The sequence below is a fragment of the Megascapheus bottae genome, chromosome 8 (genome assembly GCF_031878675.1).
Source record: "Megascapheus bottae isolate mThoBot1 chromosome 8, mThoBot2.hap1, whole genome shotgun sequence".
In the NCBI taxonomy this organism is placed as follows: Eukaryota; Metazoa; Chordata; class Mammalia; order Rodentia; family Geomyidae; genus Megascapheus; species Megascapheus bottae.
Window position 1 is genome coordinate 10384963 of NC_143516.1, and position 17986 is coordinate 10402948.

Consider the following 17986-nt stretch of genomic DNA (forward strand, 5'->3'; position numbering starts at 1 on the left):
AAACACTGAGAAATATATACTCAGATACAATTTTCAAATGCTAAGCTTCCATTTGTACTTACTAAAAACAATTATGACATTCTCTTTCACACACACACGCACACACACACAATATCTGCAAACACTTCTAATGCAACAGGAGACCTGACAAGAAGGGTGAAAGTCTTGGGAATATACTAAGGGGAAAGCCAAATTCCCATCAACAAACTCTACAATTTTACTAGTAATGAATCCAAGTATCAATGAGCCCCAAGCCCTCTCAGGAACCAGGAAAGCAGGCATTTTGCCCCAAGATGAGAGAAAGCAAGTGATGTTCACATTTTCCATTGTTCCTTGTCCCAAAAATCTGCATTTCCATTTGAAATGCCTTTTTTATTCTGTGAGGATTAGAATGTAGCCAGGAGGAGAGGAACAAAACAGTAGAAAAGGCAGTTTGCTGACAGTTTGGTACAGTTAGTAACATCCTGATCCTGTATAAAGTTTTGTTTTGTTGTTTTTTTGTTTTTTTGGCCAGTCATGAGGCTTGAACTCAAGAGCCTGAGCACTGTCCTTGGGCTTTCTCAAGACTAGTGCTCTACCACTTGAGCCACAGCACAGATTCCAGCTTTTTCTATGTTTGTGGTATTAAGGAATGTAACCTGGATATTCGTGCAGGGTAAGCAAGCACTCTACTACTAGGCCAAAACTCCCAGGCTAGAGAAAAAAAAAATTTTTTGCGGGGGGGGGGGGGGGGGGGGAGGGGGTCGGTCATGGGGCTTGAACTCAGCCTGGGCACTGTCCCTGAGCTCTTCAACTCAAGGCTACTGCCCTATGCCTTGAGGCACAGCCCCACTTCCCATTTTTTAGTGGTTAATTGGAGATAAGAGTCTCATGAACTTTAGTTCCCAGGCTGGCTTTGAACTGCGATCCTCAAATCTGAGCCTCCTGAGTAGCTAGAATTACAGGTGTGAGCCACTGTGCCCCAAGAGAAGGGACCTAGGGAATATAAAAATCATACCTGACCAATTAGTCTACAAGACTTAGACTATAGAATTCTAGACACTACTGCTGTCAGAACCTTCCAGAAGGGACCCTTGCTCAGCTCTCCCAAACAGGGCCTTGGTGATTTCTGCAGATGGCATACCCAGAGATCCACCAGTCTCAGTCTCATCAAAACAGAACTTGCAGGTAAGCCCTGCTTCGTAAAATTTCTACTGTACACACCACATGCTATCAAATGCGTGAGGACTTGGAGGGCAATCTTCTAATGTGCCTGGGGTGTGGACTTTGCCATCACCATTGGATTCCAACAGGTGAAAATAAGTGGGTCATACCCTTAATTCATACTACCCATGACGCTGAGATCTGAGGATGGTGATTGGAAGCCAGTCTAGGCAGACAAGTCCCTGAGACTCTTACCTCCAGGTAACCAGTAAAACGCAGGATGTGGAGGACTCAAAAGGTAGGGCCTAGAAAATAGCAAAAAGCCAGGTGAGAGCACAAGGCCTACAGTTCAAACCCAGCAAAGAAAGAACGGTGCCACACGTGGTAAAGCACTGGGCTGGCAGCCAGGGTGAAGCCTGGGCCCCACATTCCGAGGGCTTGGGGAGCCCTCCCTCCCTGCTGGAGGGTTTGGTGATGTTTCGTTTGTGTCCCGCTCTGCCCCTCCCCACAGCCATCTACTCCCGTTCCAAGCTGGTTTCCCTCCCCTCTCCAGGTTGGATTGAGGCTTTGAGAGGCGGCCTTGGCCCAGGGCACAGAGCACCCCACTGCACCTCGAAGGGCGGCGGCCTTGGCAGGCCCTGAACCAAACACAGGTGCCCAGGCGCTTTGTGCATGGCTGGGGCCTCGTCCCCGACTCCCGGCCTTCCTCATCGTACTCTACCACCGCCTGACAGGGCACCCACATGTCCCCCCCTCGCTCCCCTACATGCCCCCCCTGCGCCCTCCCTCCCATCCCCAGCCCGGGTGCCAAGGCAGTGGGCGCCAGCGGCCAGGGCGCTGGGTGGAGCGCGCCTGCCTGGAGGCGCCCGACTCACAGCAGAAGTTAGTCCACCAGGGCATAGCATGTGTCCCGGCCCGGAGGGGCGGCGCCGCCCGCCTCTCCCCGCTGCCCCATCGCCACGCGCGGACTGGCTGTGGACAGGAGGCCGCAGGGCAGCTTGATGGAGCCCTGGGGGCCGCAGCCCACGTCACAGAGGCCAGGTATCTGCGCCGGGCAACCTGCCAGGGAAACGGCACTCACCCCACCTGGGCCCCTAGCCCCACCCCTGGCCCCACCCCCAATAGCCCACCCCACCAGGAGAGGCCAGGCCCTGCTTCTCCCCCCCACCTCCTCCCCACCAGTCCCCACTTTCACCCCAATATCCCATCCCACCCCCACCTGGGGAGGCCAGGCATGGCTTCTCCCCCCCAACCTCCTCCCCACCAGTCCCCCACCTTCACCCCAATATCGCATCCCACCCCCACCTGGGGAGGCCAGGCCCTGCTTCTCCCTTGCTCCCTCCCCACCAGTCTCCCACCTTCACCCCAATATCCCATCTCAGCCCTACCTGGGGAGGTTAAGCCCCGCTCTGACCTCCTACCCCGCCCCTACCAGTTGTTTTTTATTTGTTTTTAATAATACAATTTTTTTTACCATACACTCCAACAATCCTATTTATCCAAAGGGAGTTGAAAACTTAAATCCAAACAAATGAAAAAGAAAACAGGCACAAGGTTATGATCAATACTTGTTCCATAATTGCCAAAATCTGAGACTGCTCAGCCGTGAACTTAGGGTGTGGCTGATGCTAGGCAAGAACTTGAGCTCTCAGAATTTTTTTTTTTTGCCATGCCATGGGGTTATTGTTGCAGGCACCCAGCAAGCTAACCTCCTGCCTACAAGAAGAAAAGAAGCAAATGGTCTTAGGGTTTGTTAGGGTTTGTTTTTTTTTCTATTTTCTTTCTCTCTTGGTTTTTTTTTTTTTTCTATTTTCTTTCTCTCTTGGTTTTTTTTTTTTTTTTCTATTTTCTTTCTCTCTTGGGTGGGGGAGAGGGTTGGTTGTGGGGCTTGAACTCTGGGTCTGGGCGCTGTCCCTGTGCTCTTCAGCTCAAGACTAGTGCTCTCCACTTAAGCCACAGTGCCACTTCCAGTTTTCTGGTGGTTCACTGGAGGTAAGAATCTCATGGACTTCATGCCCTGGCTGGTTTGAACCTCGATCCTCAGGTCTCAGACTTCAGAGTAGTAGGATTACAGGCCTGAGCTGCCAGTGTGTGGCTGCTTCTGTGTTTTCTCAAGATAAAGCTTACTTTCAGTTAAGTTTTTCAAATCAGTTCCAAAAGTCATCTACCTGACACGCACAAGACTTTAAAACACAGGAACATTTCTATAAAAATAATATCCAGAGATAACCAGTATTTGATGGCTTTAATGGCTTTTCCAAGTTACTCAATAGTCTTCCAAGCAATGACATATTGGCTGCATTAGTTATTTTTATGCCCCTCCTTTCCTGGTGTACATTATTTCACCCCCATGGCCACATCCACACTCAGTCTTGTTTGACTACTCCCTGGGTGCATGTAGGCAGCAGAGGGCAGTACTGACCACCCTTCAACTGCTGTCTCAGAGAGTCTACTTTTACCTCCAGCTTCCAACAGAAACGTTTCAAGGGGAAAAAAAGGGGAGTCCACGCCTCAAGTTCTACCCTTTCTTGCTCCTTATTTGTACCATATAATAAACACAAAGGTTCTTCAGCCAGCTTTCAACCCATGTGGACCCCATGGAGCTCATCCTGTCTTCCACACTTCCTCTACTTTCTACCTATCAAAGTGTGCAAAGTACCCCCCCCCCCAAATCATTCCACTCCATTCTCATCCACTGTTCACATCTGGCTGGTGGCAGGAAAAAGGTTCTCACATACTGGTACACACAGAATCCTAGCTCAGTAAGCACTCTGGGAGGTGGAAAACTGCATTAACAAACACCTCTGGTGGCTCCACCTATAATCTCAGTTACTGAGGAGTATGAGGTCTGAGGATCACAGTTCAAAGCCAGCCAGTGCATGAAAGTCCATGAGACCCTTATCTCCAATTAAGTAGCAAACAGTTGGAAGGGGAGGTGTGGCTTAAGTGTAGAGTACCAGCCTTGAGTAAAAAAAAAGCCAAGCAAGAGCGTAAGACCCTGAGTTCAAGCCTCAGTACATGCACCAAAGGGAGGTGGGGGGAGGGGGGAGAGAAGAAAGAGGAGACAGAGACAAAGGATAGAGAAAGAAGAAGAATATGTGATTTTTTCCCCTTTAAGGGCTTAAAAGAAGGAAATGAAGTAATGTGTCCCACCATATTTTATAAAATATGAATATTTTCATCTAAACTTTATTGTTGAGTTTTGGTGACATCAATTTTTAGCAGTAAAAAAAAAACAAAAGTGCAACCAGGCAAACATTACAAGAGTTCATATTTTTCAGGTTTAGAACAATCACAGCTCTCCATCCCCAGAGAAGACATCTGGAGCCAGTTAACCCTCCCCACCCCCACCCCGATTTGCAGCACTGTCCTGGAATTTTTCCAGGAATTCTCCGCATTCTAAATCCACCCTTTATATCCTAACACACCCAACTCCCCAAAGTTTTGAAGCTCAAGAAGTAGGAAGCCTCCGACGGAGTGGTTCCACTGGAATTCCAATTCAGAGAAGCAAGCGCCAGTACGTAGTGCCCGGGCTCTCACAAGCATATGGGAAAACATCTGGGTGGATATATTAAATGTGGGTGCTAGTTGCTCACTCCTATAATCCTCAGTACTCAGGACTAAAATCTGGGGATTGTGGTTCAAAGCTAGCCCAGGCAGAAAAGTCCTTAAGATTCATGTCTATTTAACCAGCAAAAAGCTGAACATGGAGCTGTGGCTCAAGTGGTAGAGCCTTGAACAAAAATAGCTAAGAGACAGCAGTCAGGCCCTGAGGTGGTGCAGACATTACTAAACAAACACCAGCTACTTTGAGCTTAGAAGAATGCGATCTTTAACACAGTCTTCTATGGTTTTGTTTCTTACTTGATATGAAATTTTGGGCAAATTTCCAGGCATGAGAAAACCACGTCTATGAGAAAAAGAGGTCTAACTAGACACATTTTGCAGGATTATGGAGGAAAAGCAATTAGGATGTGAGAAAAGCACTGCATAGACCCTGAGTCACAGTTGTCCATTGAGCAGTGACAAGGTATCAAGTTCATGTCTCAGAAATTTCTAGAAAACTGATATGCCTCCATCATAGATAGTAAACAGTCTCATGCAGGGTACTGTGGTTTTTTTATTTCCTCTTGTAAAATGATTTGCATAGAGAAGCACATTACAGATCTTCTAGAATGAGCATTGAGGCTTCTTCCTCACCCCAGTTTACTTTAGAGATAAAGAATCGAATTATGCTGTCCTGAACTCTCTTTAGACTCTTGCTTGAACTCTGACCCTTAGCTGTTTTGTTTTGTTTGTTTCTTGTCAGTCATGGGACTTGAACACTGGGCCTGGGTGCTGTCCCTGAGCTCTTCAGCTTAAGGCCACCACCTTACTCCTTGAGCCACAGCCCTACTTCTGGTTTTCTAGTGGTTAATTGGAGATAAGAGTCTCAAGGACTTTAGTGCCCAGGCTGGCTCTGAACCATGATCCTCAGATCTCAGCCTCCTGAGTAGCTAGGATTACAGGCGTGAGCCACCACGCCCAGCTCCCTTAGCTATTTTTGCTCAAGACTGGCATTCTACCACTTTGTGCCACAGCTCCACCTCTGGCTTATTCGTTAATTGGACCTAAGAGTCTCAAGGACTTTCCTGCCCTGACCCGTGATCCTCGCACCTCAGACTGAGTAGCTAGGATTGCAGGCGTGAGCCATTACACCGTTCTCTTTAATCAATGCATCACATCACTTGGTTTCTAGGCTCAATTATGGCTAAGGGGAAAGCTAAGAGGAGCGGAGCTCAGAAGCAGCCCGGTCTGCTTCTTACATTCTAGATGTCTGTGCTATCAGGCCCAGTAGTGGATTGTGACACTGAAGCACTCTGCAATTTCACCACTCCAGACTTGAAACTGTCTTCCCTCTTACATAAGTGACCCATCCCAAAGGCCCGAGAAATGCATCGGGAGACTTGATTCACACTTGAGGCCCATTCCCAAAGCCCTTGTTGCTCTATAAGAGTCTGAGCAATTGTTACTACTTTGAAGTTTTCCCAATCAGTATAATGTACAGAGAGGGGAGGGAAGCACTAAAACTATTTATGTATTCCAGTAGGAAATATTTTCTGGCTGTTAAACATTTGTGTAGTTTCTGATTTGCCAAAAGAAAAAAAAAGTGAAAGCATGCCAAATCTGACTTTCACACTGTAATAAAGGTGAACTGCAGAAAGCACAGGGCCAGACTTTTTTTTATTTGGGGGGAGGTCAGTTATGGGACTTGAACTCTGAGCCTGGGTGCTATCTCTGAACTCTTCAGCTCAAGGGCTACAGCCCTACCCCTTGAGTCACAGTGCTACTTCTGGTTTTCTGGTGGTTAATTGGAGATAAAGGGTCTCATGGACTTTCATGCCCAGGCTGGCTTTGAACCACAATCCTCAGATCTCAACCTCTTGAAATAGGATTACAGGCGTGAGCCACCACACCCAGCTTAGGTCCAAACATTTGAGGTTGTCTTTAAAAGTAGTCCCTCAAATGCTTCTGCTCCTTACTCCACTGTGATTATTCAAACCATAGTTATGGAAGCATACTGAACAAGGACCCCTTCCTTCCCACAAGAAATTTAGCACATAGCAAATGATCAATGGTGAATATAATCATCAAATTGTACACAGGCCCAGAAGAAATCAAGTACTCTACCTGGGAACCAGTGGTTCATGCTTATAAATTATAGCTACGCAGAAGACTGAGATGTGAGGATTTTAGTTAAAAACTGACCCTGGGAAACTATGCCCACAAGACTGTTACCTCCAATTAATCAGCAGAAAGCCAGAAGTAGAGCTGTGGTTCAAGAAAAAGAAAAAAAAATCAAGAATTAGAAGTGACTCTGAAAATCTACAGAGCCAGGGGCCCTGGTCTGGGACCTGGATTTGCATATTTCATTCTTAGAACAAGCTAATGACTTGGAAGAACTGGAGAATTTTATGAGGTCCCTCTCCCCTCCACTTTATTTCATTTTAAGCTGCAGACAGGCCAATCAGCTTGGGGAAAGAACTTGACAGAATTCAGAATATACAACCTAATCCATAAAGTGAGGGATAGTTTTGATGTTGCCAAATTTTTGCATTCATTTAAAATTCTACCAGGAAAACAAGGCTTTTCTAAGGCAGTCATGATGAGAAAAATGTTTTGGTCCTAGAAATTCCATTTTGCACTTTTAAGAAAACATAGATTTGGAAGCAAGGATCTTAAATATTTAAATAAAGGATGTTCTTATAATTCTTGGTACAACTGCTGAGATAGTCACTTCCCAAATTGGGGAGACTATAAACTCATCCTGATTTTTAAAAAATAATTTTTTTAAAGTCTGACTTAAGTAACCGCTTTTCTAGAAACAAGCATTCAACAATACAATTCTCACATCCAGATTCCTAGAAAGCCGGCTTCAGAAAAATCATTTTAAACTTCTTTTCAACTAATGCCTGAAATAGTGTTGTCTGCAACTCATCACCATTACAGCCTAAATTACCAGGGTTAAATCTTTTATCTGATGGTAATACCTGCCCAAATACTCAAAGAATCCCTCAAGCCCCCCCTCCCCCAAAGCAAACCACAGTGTCAAGAACTTAGAATGCCTGGAAATCGCATTGAAGAAAGAGTAAGCTTTCAGAAGCAAGTTGGGAAGGGATTCACACCAACCCCTGAGCTGGCAGGGGGGTGGCTTCCCCCACCCCACTCACCATACCCAAAATATGGGGACCCTGCCCCAGCAACTGCGCCCGAAGCTGTCCCTGAAAGCTGTCAAGAAGAGTCCAGCTTCAGCACAGATCAAAGGGCCGTGGAAGAGCCAGGCCTCCAGCGGGCACCTACCAGTGATGGTGATGCTTCCCAGCATGGTCTCTGAGCAGCTCGGGTCCTCGCCCTGCCCTCCCCTCCGCTGACCCTGCTGCCAGCCCCAGGCGATGGGAAAGATGGGTGGAGCTGGGTGAAGAATCGGAGGACCGGGAGCCAGTGCACCGCCCTGGGAAGTCCAGCAAAGAGTGTGGGGAGGCCACTTCCCGGCTAATTATAAGAGGACCCCCTCCCCTTCCCGTCCACCCCTCCCCTGCGCCTCCCTCCCTCTTCTGGTCACGTGCTCCAACTCCAGGCGACAACCCTCCTGAGCCTCTCCAGGGAGGCTGAAATGTTACTGAGAGAGGAAACACACACACACACACACACACACACACACACACCACTTCACCTCTGTAATACTCCCCTTTCCAGACTTCTGCATGCAATTTTAAAAAGTTAGGCGAAGAAAATAATCACACAGACATTAGCAAGTCGCTTTGGTGATTGTTTTCGACTTACAGGCTGACTGGGTGCAGACCGTGGCTTCCTTCTTAACACCCATGGTATTGTGTCTAACACCATCTGTTTCCTACGAGGGTCTGACACCTCAGGAATCCTGTTTCCTGAATTCTTGGAGAAACTTGGTTCTTGACATTTGATTACCTTTTTGCAAGAGCAGGAATACTTAAGCTTTGTGTCTGGGTTGTTTTCTTTAATAGCCTCTATCACGCCTGCAGTATGGAAATCAATCAGAACTTGTCTTAAAATTTTAGAAATCCAGCCAGCTTCAGAATTCAGGTCCTCCCTGGAGCCCGGGCTTGGGACTCCTTAAAGACAATGATAAATGAGCCAGTGTGCTCTTGCTGCTTTGTAAAGCCAAGATTCCAGGGCGGGGAAAGAGGGATTCATCCTGTCCCCTGGTCCCTCCTGTCTCCTCATCTTTCTCCTATTTATCATGTCACAAGCCTTGCCTATCCGATCCCCTCAGCCCTGGCTCTTCCCCTGAACCAACAAACAACAAAAGTGTAATGGTGATGAGGGAGGGGTAATTATTGCTCTTCTCTTCAGGCCTAAAGATTTGTTTATTATGAAGGCTCTGAAGTGGGGACCACAGTGGGCGCAGAGAAAGCAAGCCAGATGAGAACTGTTAAGGGAAGGAACCACGGAAGCCAAGCCAGGCAGAGTTGGGTAACAATAACATCTCATTGCTCTTTTTGGCCACCAGAGGGCGCGACTTACCACGCTCAGCCTGGGCTGACCAAAGTCAAGGCCATTTCCAAGTGGGCATCGGTGACCACCAGGATTCAATGCCTTAGGAAAGACAAGCAAGAGCCATGCTGCCGAGTTGGATAAAGAATAAAAACTTTCCTAGTCACACAGTTTAGTCTGCAAATTTTTCTTTTCTCTTAAATAAGTATTGCCACCCAGTGGTTCGTTCCAGTGGTCCTCGCTACTCAGGAGATCTAAAGATCTTGGTTCAAAGCCAGCCTGGGCAGGAAAGTCTGTAAGATTCCTATATCCAATTAACCTGTGGCTAACCAATACTTACCTGTGGACCCGTGGCTCAACTGGTAGAGCACTAACCTCGAGTGGAAAAAGCTACAGGATAATGCCTAGACCCTGAGTTCAAGCACGCACACACACACACACACACACACACACACACACACACACACACACACACACACACACACAGCAAACCTACTGCTGTTCAGTTTGAGCTATTGGCTTGTTTTTCTGCTTTTTATGGCACTGGTGACAATGCTAACCCATCTGACCTGAGATCTTCAAAAAGAGTGCCAAAGACCCCAGGCAAGCAATGGGTTACCAGCACGCTGGGGACTCCTTTAGGATGGATGTAGAACACCCTCCTCCTTTGATGTCTGTCTCTGAGAGGAATCAAGGCCAGTGTGCAATCTGCCCGCTCAGCTCAGCAAGCTCCTGTCAAGACTTACAAAGCCGAGCCATCCATCAGGGAAGAGGCCAGGAAGAAGGGTGGGCCCAGACAGTCTGTGCACAATGCTCTCAGGTTCCCTGTTGTGACTTCCATTCTGTTCATTTTGGTTAAAACAGAAGTTTTAGAGGCAGACATCATCACCCAAAGCAAAACTTTTACCAAAATGTTTACCATATCACTCGTGGGGGAATGAGAGAAGGGAAAATGTTTTCCCAAATTTGCAAATATTCAACAAATAGTTGCCAAGTTCTTGTCCCATATTGATTATGGTAAACAACCTGGGTTAACCTTTGGCTGTCACCTCCCAGCCTCAGGGAATTCAGGCTGAGTGGGAGACCATGAAAAGGTTAGCTCCCTAGAGGAACAGCGCACCAGACAGCTACAAGCCCAGTCCATGTCCAGGCCGAGAGAGGGGAGGCAGGGCCTGGCACAGCAGTTGTAAATGAGACTGGAAATATGACACTGAAGGGAATTCAAATGACACTTGAAAAACAAACAATTCAGTTAAAAGTGGGCCAAGAGCTGAGTCCAACAGGCATTTATCTGAAGCTACACAGATGGTCAGCGAAGATATGGAAAGATTCAACACTGCCTAGCCTTCAGGAAATGGAAAACCACTTCATATCCAAGAAATGGAGACATCGCCTGAGCAGCAGTGCTCATGACTGTGATCCTGCGCTTTCAGGAGTTCGAGGTCAGAGCATACCTCAAGCCCGGCCGTGGACTTGGGAGTCTCTCAGTTTCTGCCCCAACTGGTGTTGAACTGTGAACCACTGGATTTCAGTCTCCTGAGGAGCTAAGATTACAGGCTAAACCATTAGCTCTCAGCTCATCTTTTTTGAGATAGGGGTTTTATTACATAGCCCATACTGACTTTGAACCCTTGACCTTTCTGCCTTACCTCCTGAGTGCTGGGATTGCATGCACGGACCACCAACACCAAGTCTTGGCTTTTTCCAGTATACTTATGCAAATACAAACTGTTGAGCTACATTGTTTAGGGAATAATGGCAAGAAAGAAAAGGTGAAGCCAGATGTCCTGGCTCACGCCTGTAATCCTAGCTACTGAGGAGGCTGAGATCTGAGGATCACAGTTCAAAGTCAGCCGGAGCATGAAAGTCCATAAGACTATTATCTCCAAGTGATGGCTCAAGTGGTAGAGCACTAGTCTTGAGCTGAAGAGCTCAGGGACAGTGCCCAAGCCCAGAGTTCAAGCCCACAACTGACAAAAAAAAAAAAAAAAGGTGAATTCCCATGCTCCGGTGTGGAGTCTGGGATGCAGGGGCTGGCTGCACTGCACACAAGTAACTCCTCTAGCAAGCTGGACACAGGAGAGCAGGTTCCCCTGGGCTCTGCATATTTTCACTTTTCTGCCCTGTACAATGAACACAAATAGAGCTAATTGAATTTTATGGTCCAGATGCATTGAACATGTTTGTATAGGTATGGTCATTTCCGTTCTAAATCCTCAAATAAATAATCTGAAGAATGGAGAACTTTAAGCACAGTTTAAAAAAAGCAAAGAGCATTAAAAAAAAATTAAAAGCTCAATTTAAGCCAAGCACAGTAGTGCAGACCTATAATCTCAGCACTCAGGAGGCCAAGGCTGGAGGCTCACAAACACCTTCCTAGTTAGCCTTGTCTACATTAGGAATTTTTGTCTCAAACAAAAAAAAAAAAAAAAAGGAAAAGGGGACCAGGAGTGTGGCCTGGTGGTAAAGTACTCTCCCAGCATGCATGAAGCCCTGGGTTCGATTCCTTGGTACCACATGCATAGAAAAAAAGCTGGAAGTGGTGCTGTGGCTCAAGTGGTAGAGCTCTAGCCTTGAGAAAAGTCCAAGGACAGTGCTCAGGCCCTGAGTTCAAGTGCCACAACTGGCAAAAAAAAAAAAAAATTCTGAATCTGAATCTTCTGAATCCTTCAGATTCAGGAAAAGAATGAAAAAAAGGAAGAAAAGTATTGGAGTCAAGCTTGCAAGATCCAAGAAGCAGCTGCCAAGGAGAGTGACTTCTCCTGGAGATAGACTCAAGATTATAGAAGCTTTCGAAGCCTGGAGGACTAGGGGAGCTACACAGAGGTCCCCAGGGTCTCCCCACGGCAGGTTGGATAGCAGCACATCTGTCCAGGTGACCTGACAGAACACTAATGCATGTAAAACACACACAAACAATGTAAGCTCTCTCAGCCAGGGTCATTTTTAGGGTCACAATACAACCACGAGGAAAACATGGAGCTTTTTGTCTCTCAAACCTGAGAATTTTTTTCCAGATGGTACAGCACCAGCCAAACAAGCACTCCAGTAGTACCAGAAAATAAAACCCAACTAAAATAACACTTGTGTGTCTAGATTGAGAAAGGTATTCCTCTTAAAAATAGGGGAATACTGGGGCTGGGGGTTTGGCCTAGTGGTAGAATGCTTGTCTAGCCCAAGGACAGTGCTCAGACCCTGCATTACAGCCCCAGGACTGGCAAAAGCAAGCAAGCAAGCAAGCAAGCAAGGAAGGAAGGAAGGAAGGAAGGAAGGAAGGAAGGAAGGAAGGAAGAAAGGAAGAAAGGAAGAAAGGAAAGAAGGAAGGAAGGAAATCCAGCTGGGCTTGGCAAGCTTCTACCCAGCACATTTTAATTGGAAGTGTGTGTGTGTGTGTGTGTGTGTGTGTGTGTGTGTGTGTGTATGCGTGTGTGCGCGCTTGTGTATGCTGACATTTTTCTTCTACTGTATGACTGTTCATTTTCTCTGGCAATGTTCTGCCTGGACAGGAGATAAAAGGGGAAACGTGATGGACATTTTCAACTGCACAGAGGGCTACGTGGACGGGAGGTGAGTGTGCAAGGTTTCTGTGTTACAGAAGCAGTGCATGAGCAGAGGACGGGCACACTAGCTCTCCAGTGGAAATGTGGGCCTCCTTTTATGGAGAAAACACCCCAAGTTTTGGAGGACAGCACAGGAGTCAGCTACGGGCAGAAGCCTGGTCCAGGCCACCCCTTTCCCACTGTCTTCCAAGGCTTGTCAGTCTCCAGGCTTGTGGTTTCTCAGTGAAACCATCCTGGAGGTGGCATTATGGATTCCAGTGTGGCCCCTTCAGGTTCCCAAGTGAAATCCTGACTTTCAGTACTTCAGCTCCTGCTTGCATCTGGGATGAGGGCTATTTGGGGAAGAACTAGTACTGGGAGTGAACTCAGAATCTGTGTTTGCCAGGCAGGTGCTCTACCACTTGAGCCATACTCCCACACCATTCCTACTTCAGTTATTTTTCAAAAGGTCTTTTGCTTTTGCTAAGGGCCAGCCTCCAATTGCAGCCCTCTTATCTCTGCTTCCTGGGCAGTGGGATTATAGGCAGTGGCCAGCATGCCCTGTTAGAGACAGGGCTTGGCATACATCTGCGTGTACTCAGAGGCTAGGTGCTGTCTCTGGGCTTTTTGCTCAACGCTAGCTACTACTTGAGCCACAGCTCTACTTCCAGCTTTTCAGTAGTTCACTGGAGATAAGAGACTTAGACTTTGCTGGCTAGGCTGGTTTCGAATCATGATCCTTGGATCTCAGCCTCCTGTGTGGCTAGGATTACAGATGTGACCACTGGCACCACAACAGGCTGGGCTTTTGAAGAAGCAATAAAACAAAATGGAGTTGTGCAGGTGGTAGAGTGCCATCCTTGAGCAAAAAAAGGTAAGAAACAGAACCCAAACCCTGATTTCAAGCCCAAATACAGGCACAAAAACAAAAGAAAAATTAAGTTTAAAATGAAGCCAATTCACATCGACCCTGAGCATCATAGCCCAGGATTTGATAAGGACACCTGCTCAGCCATGTTCATCTCTGCACTATTCACACTAGCCAAGCCATGAAAACATCCCAGATGCCCCAATACAGATGAACTGATACAAAAAATGTGATATAGATAGATAGATAGATAGATAGATAGATAGATAGATAGATAGATAGATATACAATGGAATTCTACGTAGCCAATAGACAAGATAAAATAATGGTATTTGCTGGGAAGTGGATGAAACTAGAGCAAATCATATTGAGTGAGATAAGCCAAGACCAAAGGAACAAAAGGCACATGGTATCCTTGATATATGGATATTACATCCAAACAATATAAGAGCGATGACTCAATATTTGGGTACCCAAGGTTATGGACATGGTCTTAGAAATATAAACATAACTACATAGACATAAAAATCTATAATGGTATATATACTCTACAATGTTATTTTATATAGATTGCTATGTATCTATGACATACAAACTCTCAGCTTAATTTTAATTATGTTCTAAAATCTATGTGCCTGTGATTATATATAGTGATTCCCTTCCTGAATACTTGTTTGTTAAACATGACATTTGAAATATGATGTAAAAATCAGTGTTAATAAAAATCTTTGAAAAAAAAAAAGTGAGGCCAGGGGTCGGGAGTTTGGCCTAATGGTAGAGTGCTTGCCTAGCATGCACGAAGACCTGGGTTCGATTCCTCGGTACCACATACATAGAAAAAAGCTGGAAGTGGTGCTGAGGCTCAAGTGGTAGAGCTCTAGCCTTGAGAAAGTCCAAGGATAGTGCTCAGGCCCTGAGCTCAAGCCCAGGACTGGCAAAAAAAAAAAAAAGTGAGGCCAATTTGGGCAGCCTGTAGTGCAATCTGACTGGTGTCCTTCTGAGAACACAAAGCCATCAGGATGCAGAGAGAGCTGAGTGCTGGTGGGTCACACTCGTCACACTAGCTACTCAGAAGGCTGAGATCTGAGGATCACGGCTTGTGCAAGAAAATCTAAGACTCTTATCTCTAATTAAATCACAGGAAATGCCAGAAGTAGCGGTGTGGCTTAAGTGGTAGACTGCTAGCTTTTAGCAAAAGGAGTTCAGTAACAGTGCCTGAGCTCAAGCCCAGGACTGGCAAAAAAAAAAAAAAAAAAAAAAAAATCAATGAACGTTACTCAGCAATTTGAAAAAAAAAAAATCAATGTACAGTACTCAAGAACAAGCCTTAACTTGTAGGCTGAAAAATTGAATTTTATCCCTAGAAAGTATACTGTCAGAATTTATCACAGTATGCTATTTTTTTCCAGGTTGTTTTTCATACTGGCCTGGAGTAAGGTAGAGTGCTGGCCTAGCATGCACAAAGTCCTGGGTTCAGTTCACAACCTCCGACTCCCATGTAGCTAGAATTATAGGCATGAGCCACTGACATCTAGATTTTCCAAATATTTACTTATCTAACATAGGGAGGATATGTTCTAGAATATACATTATCAGAACTACTTGGAGGTTACATTTCTTGTGAAATTCCACCAGTTTCACTCTGAATACAACTCAGTCCTTGACAGAGCACATAAGATTTTCACTAAGCAGCTGGATATGGAGGCTAACACCTGAAATCCTAGCTATGTGGGAGACTGAGATCAGAAGGATCAGAGTTCTAGGCCAGCCCTGGGAAAAAGTTGACAAACCCCATTTTAACCAATAAAAAACTGAGCGTGGTATTATACCCTGTCAGCCCAGTTACCAGGGAAGCATAAATAGGATCATAGTCCAAAGTGATCTGAGTTATAAAAAAAAATTAAAAAGGACACTATTCTAAAAATAATGAAAGCAAAAAGGTCTAGGGGCATGGCTCACGTGGTAAGAGCACTTGCCTAGAAAGCACAAAGCCCTGAAGTCAAACCCTAGTGCCATCAAAGAAAAACAAAATTTATTAAGCAAACAACATGACTGCCATGATCTAAATGTTGGTGCCTTCTCCAGTTTCCTGTTGGAGCCCGCCCATCATGGAAGTGGGGAATTTGGAGGTGACTGGATCATGAAGGCAGAGCCCTTCTGAATAAGACAGGGTCACTTCCACCCTCCAGAAGTGGAAGAAACAGTTCGGCCATTGTTTATCAACTACCCAGGAGAAGATGTTTTGCTGTTCAGCCCAAAGGAGCTAGGGCCGTGGTGGAAGAATGGAATGGGAAGACAAATCCATCAGGGGCCTCAGTCTTGGTGAGACACTGACGAGACTACAGGCTGACTCACAGCTACTGTGTACATGCTGACTGTCCCCCACAGGGGCCAAGGCCTGGATCCTCAGGCCAGTGCCACTGGGCCAGGCTGTGGGCCATCCGTAGTCAGAGCCCAGCAGGAAAATTGTGAGGTTATCACCTTGGCATGGCCCTGCAGGCGAATGTGGGCCTTCGGCTTCATCCCGTGCCTCTCTATTGCTTCCTGGCCATGAAGTAAGGCATTTTCTGCAGCCATATCATCAGCCCACATCAACAGGTTATCCACCTGAGCTTGGCCTGGAAGCTCTGACACAGCAATCCCAAGCCAACCTTTCCTCTTTTTATGTTAACAACCTTCTCATGACAGAGAAGAAATGTACCGTACCTATCCCTGCTCCCCTTCAAGGACCCTGGTCCTCACAAGAACGTCGACCTTGCCTGGACAGTGGGTGAACCACTCACAATGGTGGTGATACACACATAGTGCCTCTAAGGTCAACACAGCCTCAGGACAGGGTACAGCACTCACTGACACCTGTCAATCCCCCACTCCCTCTTCTTCAGGCCTGTGCTTTCAGGAGCTCCATAGAACGCAAGCATGCTACAAATACACTACGATGACCGACTTTCTTTGCAAAGCCATTTGTCTTATTCTTTCATATCTAGTATGGAGAGGTTGTGGAATACATTTTCCTTTCTTGAACACTGGGTTTAGTTAAACACTGGCAAGCTGAAATAAAATAATTCTTCAGGTCTCTCAGTGGCTTATAAGACTAGATTAAGAAGAAGAAGAAGAAAAACCAAAATGTTGGGTGCCAGGGCTTGAGCTCAGTTCGAGTCACAGTTCCACTCCCAGCTTTTGGGTAGCTAATGGGAGAGTAGACTCTCATGGACTTTCCTCTTTGCTAACTTCTAACCTTGATCCTCAGATCTCAGTCCTCTGAGTAGCTAGGATTACAGGTGGGAGCCACTGACACCCAGTCAAATCCATACTTCTTCTTATTATCCATTTTATTGTCAGGGGTTACAGTTACATACACAAGGTAGTGAATACATTTCTTGTTGGACCTTGTTACCACTCCCATGTTTTTCTCCCACTTTCCTTCCCCCACCCTCCGAATCCATACTTTTTTAATCACAAAAGCATGGTACTACGAGTTCTGCCAATGGTGTGAGTAAATCAGAACGCCAACATGAGAACTATTTGCCATGGAGCAAGGGAATGAATGAAAACCTGGGTCTAGACACTGCACACCACAGAGCTGTCACCTAAGATCAAGGTCTACTCTGTGCGTGTTTTCTCTACACTTCAAAACATGGCCAAAAGGAGACAGCCTAAGAAAATGGCACGCAGTCATGCTGTAACAATGTGTACACTCTTACTTGATGGCATTACTGAGAATTCTCATTTAACCTCCACAGGTCAGGGTGAGATTTCAGGCAACCCCTGGCATCCATACCAACAGTTAGCAACTGTGCTGTGGCACTATAAAAGGATCTGGCTTTACCAGAAAATGGAGCTCTGAGTAAGACCTGTCAGGCTATAGTATGTGACTACCAGAAATGGATTGGACATGAAACTGAACGTTAAGAGATTAGGGTTGGGAGCATAGCCTAGCGGTAGAGTGCTCATCTAGCTTGCATGAAGCCCTAGGTTTGATTCCTAGGTATCACTCAGAAAAAGCCAGAGTAGTGCTGTGGCTCAAGTGGCAGAAAACTAACCTTGAGCAAAAGTATCCAAGGACAGTGCCCAGGCCCTAAGTTCAAGCCCCAGGAAGAGAGAGAGAGGGGAGGGGGAGAGAAAGAGACAGAGACAGAGACACAGAGACAGAGACACAGAGACAGAGACACAGAGACACAGAGAGAGACAGACGAGACAGAGAGAGATTGAAAATAGAGAATATTGCTGGATGCCGTTGCTCACACCTGCAATCCCAGCTATTCAAGAGACTGAGATCTGAGGATCAAGGTTAGAAGCCAGACTGGGCAGGAAAGTCTCTGAAACCCTGATTTCCATTTAACTAGCAAAAACCTGGAAGTGAAGCTGTGGCTCAAGTGATAGAGCACTAGCCTCAAGCCAGAAAGCTAAAGGAAAATGTCTA

At 46.1% G+C, this 17986-nt stretch overlaps 1 protein-coding gene across 4 annotated transcripts in view; it reads right to left on the bottom strand.

The window, feature by feature from the left end:
• Positions 1-17986, bottom strand: part of Akap12 (A-kinase anchoring protein 12) — a 62767-nt gene that overhangs the window by 9560 nt on the left and 35221 nt on the right. The window contains exons 1-2 of one of the 4 annotated variants that reach the window (XM_090337963.1): positions 2019-2120; positions 1399-1448 (exon numbers count right to left, since the gene is read on the bottom strand). The exons of 1 other annotated variant lie outside the window; for it this stretch is intronic. Coding sequence is in view for 2 of the 3 variants with exons in the window: in XM_090337962.1 (XP_090194088.1) it covers positions 7984-8008 (25 nt within the window). In the remaining variant the exon portion in view is untranslated. Of the gene's footprint in view, positions 1-1398; positions 1449-2018; positions 2135-7983; positions 8130-17986 lie in introns of those variants that run through there. 2 more of the 4 variants (XM_090337962.1, XM_090337961.1) reach the window with 2 other exon arrangements.